Here is a 15,542-nt window from a genome sequence, read left to right on the forward strand (position 1 = left end):
CACAGCTGTAAGGATTCCCTCCCAAAGACTACTGAATCACAAGTGGTTGATTAGCACAATTTCTTTGTCTCCCATCTATCACTGTCTACTATTTTTGGTTGTGAACTGATGAATTTGTTGTCAGATTCCATGCCTCCTTCACCCCCACTGGAATAGATTTAGTTTGACATGCACTCTTGCTGCACCCTGCACCCCACTCCAGAGCTGAACCCATACATACACACGCTGATTGATGGTAAAACACATATACAAAAATGATTCTATATTCCTTCCTGCTACCTATAAGAATTTGCAAAATCATGAAAGGGGACCCAAACTATACATATCAATCTCTGGGGAATAGTATATCTACTAGCTAGGGATTTGAGGAGTGAAAATCAGCCTAGTTGTTAAAGAGTTATGCCTGGCTTTTTGAATCTGTTTTGCTATATGGCCTTTGATGGCCTTTTGCCGATTGGCCTTACATGCTTTATCCTTTCTTTTAGCCTCCCAAGTGCTGGGATTACAGGTGTATGCCACCACACCCATCAGAATTTATTTATATATGAAAGAGATCTATTTCTTTTTTTTTCAAAAATAGATTAGACACAATGACCACATGTTAATTTTGATGATGGGAGTTTGTATGTTTTGGTATCCTTTTGTACTTTCTAGGGCCTTATACATTTTTCTAAAGAAAGAAATAGAATGTCTGAAAGGAAAGGAGTAGATTCATTCCTTGCCTTTCAGGTATTCCGAAATGCTGTTATCTATACTAGATCACCATCATAATTCTGAGGTACTTATTAGCAACCTTATATTAATGAGAGGAAAATGAAATGGGGATTTATGAAGGCCCTTGCTATGAGATCCAATCAAGTCAAGGCAGTGTTGTGCTGAAAGCCTCACACAGGACGACGAGTTCTCTTTCAAGGGATGACATCAGTATGCTCCAGATATAAGAACTAGGTCAGAGGTAAACAAGTTAGCTCTGTGTCCTATAGGTAAGAGAACTGGGAGACATAACTCAAAACCAATCAAGAACGAATGAGAAAATATTTTAATATAAGTAGAAAGCACGCTGCGTATGTGATAGTAAGTAAAAGCCTTCCACTTTAAAGACTTCCTTTTCTCACCTATCAAACGGGTTTTCATGAGGACTTGATGGTGTACTTTTTCAAAAAAAGACACAGCACAGTATCTGGCACATAATAGCTGTTCATATTTGCATATTTTCTCTAGGTTTCATATGCTCCTACAAACTACATTGAACTATTGAAAAGTATCCCATTTTTGTAAGTAAAAAAATGACTATAAATGGGCAATTTCACGAGGTTCATGTGATTAATCCATGAACATAAGCTATCCCATCTGGAATTTACGCACGAAGGGAGGGCAGACCAGAGTTTGAATAAAACTGATAATTGTTCTGAGCTTGGGCATAAAAGTCTATTTGCAACTGTAGATAAAGGGGGTTTGCAAGGATAGAAGGAGAATAGGAGACTCCAATTGGCAGAGATAGGTTTACATAATCAGGGTTAGGCAGTTGCAAACTAGACAGCTGTTCAATAGCTTTTGGCACCAAAATATATTGACCAGCTGGGATATCATTAATGCTTAACAATTTTATCCTCATGACCACATCTTGGCCAATTAGGTTGCCTTTGACTACCAAAGGGTATAATACATTCTGCTGTAAATGCCACATGTATATCTGGGTAGCTCATATTCTGTGACACTGATGTGTTGCATAATACACACTAAATATACATCCATTTGTTCCTTCACAACACCATGTTAGATGGTGATTAAAGAGGAATAAAATTAAAATAGAAGCAAATTTCTTTTCTCAAATAATAAGTCATTACTCTGGGAAATGTGCGTGTGTGTGTGTGTGTGTGTGTGTGTGTGTGTGTATTGAAAGTTAAGGAACTCAAACTGAGTAATGTTCTTAATGATCTTTAGAAAAATTATTTTTAAAAGGTAAGCTGGCTGGAGAAAGCCAGTTCTCTACAATATATGCATACAAATAAATGTGTGTGTACTGAACGTTAAGGGACTCAAACTGAGTAATGTTCTTAACAATCTTTAGAAAAAATAATTTTAAAAGGTAAACTGGCTGGAGAAAGCCAGTTCTCCACAATATATGCACACAAATAAATGCAGATAGGAGAGGGGCAAATGCTAAAAGACTGACTGGAAGCCTTAAAACACAGAAGGCTGCTTGCAATATCAAAAAATGCTAATACTGCTCCATAAACTAAGATTTAATACAATTAATGCATTCACAATATTTCTAAAACTTGTAGCATTTGCACAAAAGGATTTGTCACACATTGTTTTATATAATAACAATAACAATAAACCCATCTAAACACAGAAACCTTACTTACTACATCCAAAAGATAAATGTTTCACCTGCAAACTGTTTCCAGTCTAAGGTATTTGCAATTTGTTTCATTTGACTCCTGCTACATTTCTTGGCTACTTTCATTAACATCTCTGGAGTAGCTTCAGAAGTTCATACTGGTAATTATGTGTTTCTTTACTCATGATATCAGTACTTGCTTGGCTACTAGTGAGTACCCTCTTTTCCATGTAAATATCAAGAATAGTAGGAGTATTTCTTATCAAGCCAGAGACCTGACATTAAGAATTTTACATGAGAAGTATTTTTTAATAATGTAAGAAAGCAACCAAGCCAGTGACTTCTCATATATATGGAAACAATTGTCTGAAAGAAGTAAAAACAGTTTCAAAGACAGAAAGGTAGCTACAAGAATAAGGACACTGTTTTTAAAGAAAAGTTCTCCTTTTTTTTCTTTTTCTTGCTGATTGCCCATTTTCATGATTGAGCTTATTTCCTTTTCTTTTTTAGATACAAGACTTTACCAAGATGTAGAGAAAATTGATCATATTAGAATTGAACAGAGTTTTAATATTCAACCTCACATCTAATCCTCCATTTGTAGGTGAATAACCTTAGATAAGAAAGCTTCTCCAGTTCGTTAATAATCTGCAACCCACTTAGGGACAGAGCCAAGACTAGATCCTGCACGTGCATCAATAGCTAGACGAATACTGTTTCCTCTAAATCATATTCTCACAACTTTTAAAACTTCTTAAGACCGCCTTCCCTTTAGACACGAACCCACTTTACAGTGCCACACTACTGAGTCCTCAGCTTGCTGCTGAGCTTTCTTTTCTTCAAAACAACATTGTGGGCTACTCTTTTAAGTTGAAACTCCTGGGATAAAGGAATCCTGGGAGCCAGCCCATAGGAAGTGTCCATGTCCATGCTCTGTCTTCACTGTGCACTGGCATTCTTCTACCTGCATCACCACTTTGACCACAGGGGTGAGGCCGGTGCAGTTCAGCTGCAAGTGCATCATGGTGAATTTGGAAGGTGAGCAGTGGGAGCAGAAAGTAGGAGGGTATGGTGCAGGACCAGGAAATTGAGCAGTTCCACATTTCCCAAAGCAAAGGTTGTTCTGAACAACTACTTTTTCACAGTCCTCATGGGAGACAGTCTAAAAAAGAAAAAGCAAATACATTTCCATTACATTATCTGTGATATTTTCCCAATCAGTATGATTCAGAAGCTAAGTCAGGATAATGAGACTACATTTCCAAAGGTGTCCAGTTGCAGATACATTTTGCAATATCCAAGTGAAGGCACCTATGAATCAGCACATAAAAGCTATCTGGACTAAACCTGCTTGGTGGAGTCAATTAATAAATTAGTCTTTAGGCAATGTTACCAAGTTAACATGGTTTACACTATAAATGGCTACATTTAAGAAATTTTGCCTAGTTGGATATAACCAATTGGAAAAATCCTAATGTCATTCTTCTTACTTAGTTACTTGTCTTACTTTTCAATTTCTCACAGTGCATTGAACATAGTAGGTTCTCAACACATTTTTGTTCAATTGATCATAGACTAGACTAGAACACTGCAAACTTAATACTGTCTTACTTTGCATTCAGTCTATGAAGTCACACGAGGCAGAACTACAGACCATGTATGACATCCTCTTTACCTCTCTCATAACCACAAATATTTACTTTTAGATGTCTTTCAAAATATGTCAGTTTCAAACACCTTAATATTAATTTTAACTAGAAAGGGAGTTCAAAGTAATTTTGAAGGAAATTTGACTGCCCAGTTGTTGGGAACAATTTCCTAATTGCTCATGAGTCAACAGAGCAGTCATTATTTGATGATTGACTTGCCATTACTTCGTATCTCTGCCTTTTCCAACAGAATACTTAGCTGCCATGCACAGTCAATTGCCTTATAATACAGTTTGCTTAATTGGGTAGTATTATTGGGCTGTAAAATTTTACTCTATTCTGCATTGCTTTTGGTTCAGTGTCACCATGCTTAGGGACCTGATGGATGTGGAGATTGCCAGGACCAGGAAAAAAAAAATAGGTGATAGAATGCCCTCTGTTTGAATAGTGTAGAATTGACTGTGATTAGAGCAGCTGAAGCAACGTGAATCAGGAGATAGGATAAAGGAGATGTGTTTGCACATTAAGATTATTTTTGAAAGCTTATGAGAAAACCTTGTTTTCATTGTTATCAAAAAAAACTAGAAATTCTATACCTTTTGCCTAAGAATTCAATGTTGTGGTTGTAGGGTAACTTTCTCAAAGTTGAATACATTTGGTAAATGCTAAAGAAGAAGACTTATTAATCTATGAAAGAGTTAGGGGCAAAATGTACGGATGAAAACCATCAGAAAAGAATGTGAAAGTATACCTTACCAACAAATGGCCGTTAACCTGGTCATCTACATCCTCAGAGTGCAGAAGTGTGGCTACCCAGAAGTTTCGGTAATTGCTGCACATGCGTAGTTCCCTAACTAAATACAGTAGCTTGGCCTCTAAGGAGAGATTGCTTCCTCTAGAGATAAATAAGTAAAGTTCTGTGCCTTCAATATGACTATGTCTAATCCTGACAGTTCCAACACACTATTCTGACCATTTCCAGCATGGCAAAAACCGGTAGAGAGGCATGAAGGGAAACAGAGGAGATCGGTTTACTCAGCCATGTCTTTGTAATGAATGCCCAAGGATCAGGACTAGAGTTGGATAAGACTCAGGCTTCCAATAACCTGTCTCCATCCTCTCCATCGGTCCCAGCTGTCCTGGCTCCCACAGACCCGGTCTGCTCTCCCCTTGGACACACATACCTGGCTGAAGGGTACTGTTCTACACGTCTCCCGGTGCACCTCATGGCTTTTGATGGGTAAGATGACGCCCTGGGAAGCCGGACCCTTTCTGAGCATGAAGTGGCGCCAGAATTTCTTGGCTTCTTCCCTAAGAGGAGATTTGTCCGCTTTCATCCCTTCCATTGGCTGAGGGAGGTCCTGGATCCTGGGCGGGGAGCGTTCTCTTTCTAGTTCCCTGGTACGGTGCAGTGCTTTCTCTGGCTTCTTCCACAACTTTCCGAACTTGGAGAACGTCTTCTCTCTCTGCCTCTGCTCTTCCCCTGGCAGGCTGGTACCCATCAGGTGTGGCATTGCTACAAATAGATCTGGCCTGTCCTCGCCCTCCTCTTGATTGTGCAAGGGGAGTTCCCTGCGACTCCTTTCCAAGAGCACAAGGGGAAAGGAATTCTGACTTGGCCTGCCATCCTGGCTAAGGTTGCCCTTCCCTAAAGGCAAGAGCACGAGCAGCTGCAGTAGGAGAAGATGCATGCTGTCAGGGGTTCAATTCTCAAATGGAGAGGCCCAAAGGAGAGGATGACTCCGCAGGACTTATAGGCAGGACATTGTATATATAGATACCTGCAGAGGAGAAATGGGGAGGCAGGTGGTCAGCAGCCAGGCAGAGTAAACACACTGAGTGTTTGCTTGAATTATGTAGTGCTAATGATGTCCTGCCTTCACTTGGCTTTTGTGTATTTGGGAAGGCCCCAGTGAAAGCCTGGGACACAGAGGGCAATTAGCTGACAGCTTAGCTGTTGTCTGAGATTTAAGGAGCTATGTTAACAAAAACAACTCATTCCTTGCCTGGATTTCCCATCATTGTTATCAGAAGAAGAAACAGAGGTGGCTAACATTTGCTGTGCATCTGTATTGAGCTAGGATAGAATAGACATGGTATGTCTTAATGACAGAAGGAAGCGTATCAGATAAAAATACAGACCACATTTTTAGCAAAACCACATGCTTTAAGATAACTACACACACACACACAAAAAAAAAAAACTAAACAATTACATAAGTGATAAAGAAAGGAAATCTCAGTTGAACCAGAAACTTACTGCCTTTTGTTTACACATGGATTGTGGTTGTTGACAATAAGAGAGTAAAGGGAGTAAGCACATTTTCCTTTTCCACACATGGAAACTGACAATTCCCATGTTAACACTCTCACATTAGGAGTTAAATACTGGGTGATAAATTTCACAACTGATTAGTCCTCAGTAAACTCAATTGTTTACAAATTTCTTAACAGGATCCTAAATATTGTAGGTTGGTCCTTTCAGTAAAGATAAGGAAATGTCCCATTTCAGCTACTTTATCAAGTTGTTTTCTTGCTTTAAACGGAGCTAGACTTGAGAACGTGGATTCTGAGAATCAGGTTTGGTTGCTTCAGGCATGAAGCTAAAAGTCCAGTCCCTTTCCTGACTGAATCCACATTCTCCTCCTTTATTTTGAAGTCACTAATGATCAGCTTAAATAAACATTGATACAAACACAAATGTTCAGCCCAGATATGGGAAATGTAACTATAAAACCAAAACCCAAGAATGTGATCCAATCAATCCAGCACATCATTCTAACACCATTCATACCAGCAAGCCATGCTGTATTTGTTTCTATCGTTTTCATTGTACCCATTTCATTTTCTTTCTGTAATGCAAACAATCCTGGAATCTTTCTTCTTTTCAGTATAGATTAAACTTTCCATCCAAGAAGTAGTCCCCTAGATTATATTCTTCCAGGTCTGTCAGTTCTTCATAGTCACACCTGATTTCTTTCTATGACAGTGTCAAGTCAGTATATGCCTCTGTAAGCCTTTATTGACAATAATGAACTATTTTTAAATCAATCATCATTTTTATTAGAATTCTACGAGAAGACATATATTTTACTTGCAAATATCCAGAAAACCTGTGTTGGAATTAATTTAAGATACTTCTGATTCATGCAAAATAAACATAATAATTGTTACCATTTTTTACTTTTCCTTTTTTTCTTTTTCTTTTTAACCTTTTTAATATTCTGGTCCTGTGATTTAAACCCAGGGCCCAACTGTTGCCTCTTAGCTTTTGTGCTGAAGACTAGCACGCTATCACTTGAGCCATAGCTCCACTTCTGACTTTTTGGTGGTTAATTGGAGGCTGACTTGAAACTATGATCCTCAGATCTCAGTCTCCTGAGTATCTAGGATTACAATCATGAACCACTGGCACCTGGCTCATTCTAAATTTTTTTTGAGAAAATGTACACATATCCTAAAGGGTAAAACTGCCAATGTAAAACCTTCTCTAATGAGAACTATGGAATATAAACCTGCCCCCTGCCCTAGCCTCTTGCAACTAGAATAGATGATACCTTTTCTGGTATTATGTTCTCTCATCGCTTCTAAAGCTATGTATGTGATATTAGAAGCATAGATACTTGAGACTAATCCATGCCAAAATATAAAAAATAAGCTTAGTGAGATCCCTTAAAAAAAAACAAGCCTGGTATGGTGTTTTCACATTTGTAAGCCGGTATATAGGAAATACCTGTAGTTCAGGCAAAAAACGTAAGGCTCTGTTTGAAATAAAACTAAAGTAAAAATTCTTGGAACACAGATCAAGCACTATCTAGCAAGTGCATTTAGTGGCTTCCCAGTTTGGACAAACCAAACAGAAGCAGATGTGGAGGAGACCTCCAGACACAGCAGGACTGTCGTGAAGAAAGAACATCACCAATTGTTTGTGTACCTTGTGCCAAATGCCACAATGAGACATAGGTCTGAGCTTACAGGAGTGAATGGCTACATTTGCTTTCCTGAGCCAACCTCAAGCCTGTGTGACTGCTGGAGCCAGAGCAGCCAGCCTCAGACTTCAGTCACTGTAAGGGACCTGCCAGCTTCACAGGAACTGAACACTTTCAAGTTAACCTGGCTGCCAGAGGTACTAGGATGTCCTAGAAGACTTCACAAACATACTTAAATAAAATGTTTCCAATGACAGTGGGACTTCTACAAATAGAGAAGGAGAAACAGGGTCCAGACATCCAACCATTCAGAAAGATCTTGAGGATGTGTGACTTAGTGCCTTCTAGAAGACTGTGTTTTCTCTTTTTTACAGAGTAAGGAGGAAGCTGGAAAGACAGACATCAACTGCTTTCTGAGGGGAAGCAAAGAGGCTAATTCCCCGCCCCAGCAACACCAATCTCCAATCAACAAAAGGTGAGAGGCAGTGTTTTGAAGAATAAGACATGAGAATCAAAAGGGACAGCTAAAAGCTGAAAAAGGAATCAAGGTTGATAGGCTTTCAGAGATTATACACCATTGACTCGTAACCAATTGCCCTTTCAAAATACTTTGTAGAGAGTTTTGGTGATTTTTAAAAACTCAGAACATTACCCTCTATATCAGATAACAAAGTGAGATATTGTGACAATATGAGATAACAAAGGAACAGCAAAAGAGATGAGAGATAACATAGCACCTTAAGGACAGCAATCATTCATTATATGGCTTTTGTTTTAATATCCTGGAGGTCCTTTCAATTAGCTTCATACTATATGGCCTAATGTATCAAGTTTTTGCTCTATTGCAAATCTTTGCTATTAGAGCCCAAGGTTTCTACTGGTTATGATGAATGAGGGAAACCATTGAGCCTAAGTTCCTTTGAGTCTGGCTTACTTCGCTTAATATGATTTTTTCTAAGTCTTTCCATTTTCTAACAAATGGGGCAATGTCATTTTTTCTGACAGCAGCATAGAATTCCATTGTGTACAAATACCACATCTTGTGGATCCATTCATCAACTGAGGGACATCTAGATTGGTTCCATATCTTTGCTATGGTGAATAATGCTGCAATGAACATTGATGTGCTAGTGGATTTAGTATGTCCTTATTTCTGGATGAGTGGGTAAATGCCAAGTAGTGGAATTGCTGGGTCATAGGGAAGCTCTATGTTTAGCCTTTTGAGGCACTGCCATACTGCTTTCCATAGTGGTTGAACGAGTTTGCACTCCCACCAACAGTGTAGTAATGATCCCTCCTGGCCACATCCCCTCCAGCATCTGTTGTTACTAGTTTTCCTGATCCTGGCCATTCTAACTGGAGTGAAGTGGAATCTTAGCATTGTTTTGATTTACATTTCTTTTATGACAAGAGATGTCGAGCATTTCTTCATGTGTCTATAGGCCATTCGAATTTCTTCTTCAGAGAAGACTCTCTTTAAGTCTTTGGCCCATTTTTTAATGGGATGGTTGTTACTTTGGAGATTAGTTTTGGAGTGATTTAATTTTTTGAGCTGTTGACATATTTTAGATATGAGGCCTTTGTCCGTTGTATTGTTGGTGAAGATCTTCTCCCACTCTGTAGGCTTCCTAACTAATTTACTAGCTATGTCCTTTGCCATACAAAAGCTCTGCAGTTTAATGCAATCCCACTTATCCAGCCTTTCTCTGCTTTGTTGTGATTCTTGGTCTTTATTAAGAAAGTTTCATGTGTGTGTGTATACATTAAGTATATATTATACATAGTAACCAGATTCCAATAACATACACAGAAATTGCCCTATGGAACGCAGGTCTTCCTCTGATCACCCACCAAAATCTGCCTGCCCTTGCCATGGCAACCACTCTTACACTGATTTCTATTAACCAGTCTTTTAAACTATAACCCAGCAAGATGTATGGGAAAGCTTAAAAATCAAGTGCTGTAGGTCGAAACTTTCTTAATAAGGACCAAGAAACAACAAATCAGACAAAGGCTGGATAAGTGGGACTGCATTAAACTGCAGAGCTTCTGTATGGCAATGGACATAGCTAGCAAATTAACTAGAAAGCCTACAGAGTGGGAGAAGATCTTCACTAACCATACAACAGACAAAGGCCTCATATCTAAAATATATCAACAGCTCAAAAAATTGAAGTACTACAAAACTAATCTCCAACCATCCCATTAAAAGATGGGCCAAAGACTTAAAGAGAGTCTTCTCTGAAGAAGAAATTCGAATGGCCTATAGACACATGAAGAAATGCTCGACATCTCTTGTCATAAAAGAAATGCAAATCCAAACAACTCTAAGAATCCACCACACTCCAATTAGAATGGCCAGGATTAAGAAATCTAATAACAACAGATGCTGGAGGGGATGTGGCCAGGAGGGATCATTACTACACTGTTGGTGGGAGTGCAAACTCGTTCAACCACTATGGAAAGCAGTATGGCAGTGCCTCAAAAGGCTAAACATAGAGCTTCCCTATGACCCAGCAATTCCACTACTTGGCATTTACCCAACCATCCAGAAACAAGGACATACTAAATCCACTAGCACAACGATGTTCATTGCAGCACTATTTACCATAGCAAAGATATGGAACCAACCTAGATATCCCTCAGTTGATGAGTGGATCAACAAGATGTGGTATTTACACACAATGGAATTCTATGCTGCTGTCAGAAAGAACGACATCGCCCCATTTGTAAGGAAATGGAAGACTTAGAAAAAGTCATATTAAGCGAAGTAAGCCAGACTCAAAGGAACATAGGGCCAATAGTGTCCCTCATTTGTCATAATCAGTAGAAACCTGGGGCTCTCCTAGCAGAGATTTACAATAGAACAAAATCTAGAGACATAAGGCCAAATAGTATGACACTAAATGTAAGGACCTCCAGGATAAGGAAACAAAAGCCATATAATGAGTGCTTGTTGTCTTTAATGTACTACGTTATCTCTCATCTCTTTTGCTGTCCCTTGGTTATCTCATATTTTTACAATATTTCACCTTGTTATCTGATATATTTTGTATATGCTTAATTAGGTATTTGAAATAAGATAAGGAAGGGGAGAAGTCAAGATGAGCAGGGACTGGGGGAGGGAAATGGGCACCATGACATGAGAAAGGGTATCAATATTTGTGAAGTCATGTACCTTCTATCTGATAAATATAATGTAACCCTTCTATTAATTACAATAAAACATATATGAAAAAAATCAAGTGCAGTAACACCCTCAAAATCCCCACTTCTTCCTGAATTCATTATTCCGTTTATAGCTTCTGATTGTGTGATTGGATAGGTTGGGTGTTTGTTGTTGTTGCTTTTCAGAAGAGAATATATCTTTTACTTTGTACAGAGGAAAGGCCACACCAAAGGGCATCTATATAATCAGCTGCTAACTAAGAATACACAAAGGTATCCTGCAAATCTGAGAGGGAGTCTGAGGTAAGATGGGCTTCACTATACCTCCACCATCCCATGAATCCAAGGACTCCTCGCACGGTACTTCACCCGATTCCACATGCCTCGTGTAATGTTCTTTCTTCACATTGGCCTGGGTTGTTTCATTCTGCAGAAAGCTGTTCTCTGAGTTAAGTTATATAAGTAGAAGTAACTCTGAACTTAAAGCCAGGAGAATTAGATTCAGCTTCCTAGGTCTGTACTCCAGCTTGTAAGCTATATACTCTCAGGCACTAGTTTCATATCCCTGAATGTGGCCAGGAACAATACTGCTTGCCCTGTCTTTCATCATTCCCAAGTCTACTACTATTTAGGATGACTTTGAGGCCCAAGGAAGGATCTCACTGCTATCCTGACATTCCATCAATCCCCCTAGCTGAAATCCAATGGTTCCCAACTCCATTTGGCCTCTAACATGTTATTACCAAGACCCATGCCTCCTCCAAACACATTTCACATTGTACATGCTCATGGCCACATTTTGTTGTTTCATTTCTCAATCCTCTCAATCCTCAAGTATCTAGTCTCTCTGTCCATTCATATGATAGTATTACCACAATTGAAATGAAATCATTCTGATGTGTGAACATTTAACATGTCTCCATTTTTAATTTTAAAGTCTGTGAAAGTATTAGCTGAATCGTTCTGAGTCACTATCTCAGGCTGGAGAACAGATTTCTTCACATAGTAAATGCTCAAAAAAATACCAGTTTCATAATGAAAGGGGGAGTTACTTACTTAGTAGCTATAAGTTCTCTGGTCTTAAGTTTCTTCCCCATGGATCTTGGATTTATAATCCATCACTTTCAACTTTCTATAATATTCTCAACTTCTTGTAAAATTCCATCCCTGGAGACACCCATCTATGTACCTGCCCTGGGCCGACATCTGCGGTATAGAATGCTACCATAGGCAATGACAAAAATGGGAAAAATTGATTCTAAATAAATTCCGTCCATGCTAACCTGTCTCATGGTATAGTCTCCTTCATTTTGCCCAACTTGTAGCTGCCCTCTTTAGGATTTTTTTTAATAAGGCTTGATTGTTTCATATCTGAAAAAAAAATGTCTCAGCCAGGAGCTTGGCCTAGTGGTAGAGTGCTTGCCTTCCATGCATGAAGACCTGGGTTTGATTCCTCAGTAGCACAAGAGCAGAAAAAGCCAGAAGTGGTGCTGTGGCTCAAGAGGTAGAATGCCTTGAGAAAGCTCAAGACAGTGCCAACTCCCTGAGTTCAAGACTCAGGACTGGCAAAATAAAAAGTCTTGGGTCTTGGTTCTACAGAAGCTTTCAGGTTCTGCAGGTCACTGCTTTAGTCTGCATTCATAGGTCAAATGTTGCAGAGTGTTGTCTAAGTCAAACTTCTTGTCCAATCATACTTCACTTGGTGAAAATTGTCCTTTGCTCTGAAACTCCTTTAAAACTTCTGCACCAGAACCATTCCTGCCTTAAAAAAAAGTTACTTTAACTCTCCAGTGTTAGGTCCAACTGGAAGAAATGACTTCTTCCCTTGGCTCTCTCCCACTGCACCCTGGAAATCTCCGCCCAGCACCTGTAACCCTGGCAACTGGCATGCCTGGGGGGTAGTGGGAGGTCCCCACTGAGGCATTTCCCCATCCTCTGAGATCACATCCGTTTCCGCTGTGTCTATACCCCTTCCCTTCCCGTCCTAGGCTCTCTTGCTCCCCCCACTCCATCTTGGGTGGCAGGAGTCTGCTCTTTCCTCAGGCAATAAACCGTCTTCTCCTGAACTGCGTGGAGTTTCCTTTCGGCAGACCTTACATCCAGGACATGTCATTCATTTCTGATGAAATTGGTTATAAGTAGGATGGAGAAAGGAAGAGAGATCAGAGTGGGCCAATCCCAAAGTCTGAAGCTACAAAAGTAGATGGATGATCCAGCTCCTAAGGAGTAGAGGACTTATTAGAAAGGGGCCATTACATCATAATAATGTAGCTTGTTTGGGTTTTGGAAGATACTTAAGTTCTTTCTTCAACCATTTAGTGCTTTTTTGGGGTTGATTAAGTTGGGTGTGAGTGTGCCTGCCTAATCAGGGACAGATGACTTCTCAAAAGGCAGGGACCAGGTTTCCCCAAGCCTGCTCTGAGCACCTGGATTTTGTTAAAGATATTTTTTATGTGTTTCTTTCTTATCCCTAACCCCTCACTCCACAATTAGGAAGTTAATAAATAGCTGTTTAAACTTACCAAATCTAATATAAATGTGGCTGGAAACTTGTGACACAGGTCCTTGTTGTGCTTTACTTTCTAAGAAGTATCTCTTTGTCCTGCATAATTTACCCTTAATTCTCTGTGCTTAGACTCTATATTTAAAATCAAATTTCCACCAAATTCCCACTCAGAATAAGCCATTCTTTATTTCTCAGTCTGGCTACAGTCTCAAAATGGGTCTTCGAACTTGTCACATTGCCACAGTTTCTAGACAGGTCTCCAGGATAATGACACTCCTTAGAAAGGTAACTCATGCCAGAGGACGAGATGTCTGTCCAGGAACATAAGTTTCTTGTAAATTGGTGTACTTCAGTTGGAAGATGGAGGTGGTGTATCGTCAACAGACATGAGTACCGGGGCATCTGTCTGAAAGCTGTTCCCCTCCTGGCCACCTCGCCAGTTTTGCTTATACAATGCAGGCAGCTTGGGGGAGCCATATTGTCCCTATAAGCTCATAACACATGGACAAATGATTAAAAACACATGGAAAACAGTTCCACAGCTAAGCTGAAATTCAGATGGGAATGGAAAATCAACTTGCAAAGCTTTCAACTGACTCAGGGCCAAATGTAGGACAGAATGTGAGGAGAGGTTGCCAAAAGAGAGGGAAGTTAGGGAAAATCAAATCACAGAGAGCAAACCTTAAACAATGACGCCTTGTATCGACAATTCTTCCTTGAGGCTTTCCAAGAGTAGGCACCAGAATCAACTCTGTGGAAATATTAAAACTTTCATTTCACGGAAGATTTTTAGACAGATTTATATTTTCTACCTTCTATAAATAAAAGTTGGCTTGACTGTCTTTGGCAACACCTATGCTGAAACATAATCTTTAAAGTGTCTGTACTGTAAATATTAAAATATTACACATTTTCCCTCCGAGGTACAGAAATGAAGTAACCAGGTGACATGAGACAAACTGTAAAATAAAAATTGTGAAAATAAAATGCAAAAAACCCCACAAAACCCAAATCCCAAACCAAACAAACAAACAAAAAAAAAAAACACCAAAAAAAAAGGGGGGGGCCAGGAGTTTGGCCTAGTGGTAGAGTGCTTGCCTAGCATGCACAAATACCCGGGTTCGATTCCTCGGTACCACATACATAGAAAAAACCTGGAAGTGGTGCTGAGGCTCACGTGGTAGAGTTCTAGCCTTGAGAAAGTCCAAGGACAGTGCTCAGGCCCTGAGCCCAAGCCCAGGACTGGCAAAAAAAAAAAGCAAACTTTCCAGTCCAGAGTAGGCCTTCTGTTGCTTATCTGATACTGGGCCCAGGTTTACCACGAAGCCAGGGAGGGATAGGCACATTCGCCAAAGTTCCAAGAAGCCTTTATTTGTATCTAGTCACTAAAATGAGCCCAACGATTCTGCTAAGAAGGAAAGCTGAGACAAGAAAATGGTTTACTGGAAGCCTTTCCCTGCTGATCCATCGGCTCTGCTAATTAGCTCTCTGCCCTGAAGCCTGCCTGACTCCCACATAGACAGAAACACTTTTCTCACCACTTAGCACCCTGAGATGAATGTTGATTAGGAGCATGATTTGTAAACACAGACCTCAATATATGCAACAAATGTGTTTTTAAATGCTAAAGTATAAAAGAGAATTGAGAAAAATGTAGCTATGGGAAGAAGCCATGCTTGGAAAAGAACTGTCAGCCAAGTCCAATCCATTAGCAAAACAAACAATCCTTTTTGTCATATGAAAAGTTATCTATTTGTTTTTCTCTTTTTAAAAAACGTAATTTTATTGTTGGGGTGATATACAGAAGGGGTGAAGTTATGAGATTTGTATGTTATAGCTCTTGACTGATAGCAAAGCATGCTGAGGTTCTAAAAAGGGCTTCCTTAGTCATCTGAAGAGCTTCAAAAACTAGAAACATTTCCATGTTCAACACAAATGTCCTG

At 39.5% G+C, this 15,542-nt stretch overlaps 1 protein-coding gene across 1 annotated transcript; it reads right to left on the reverse strand.

Moving 5' to 3' along the window:
• Window positions 1-3,212: 3,212 nt before the first annotated feature.
• Window positions 3,213-5,687, reverse strand: Cer1 (cerberus 1, DAN family BMP antagonist). Its single transcript, XM_090329103.1, has 2 exons — window positions 5,181-5,687; window positions 3,213-3,509 (listed from the first exon to the last, which is right to left on the reverse strand). Exons 1-2 carry the CDS (start codon window positions 5,685-5,687, stop codon window positions 3,213-3,215), a joined length of 804 nt encoding a protein of 267 aa, XP_090185229.1.
• Window positions 5,688-15,542: the final 9,855 nt, after the last annotated feature.

This window comes from Megascapheus bottae, chromosome 3 (genome assembly GCF_031878675.1).
Source record: "Megascapheus bottae isolate mThoBot1 chromosome 3, mThoBot2.hap1, whole genome shotgun sequence".
Lineage (NCBI taxonomy): Eukaryota > Metazoa > Chordata > Mammalia > Rodentia > Geomyidae > Megascapheus > Megascapheus bottae.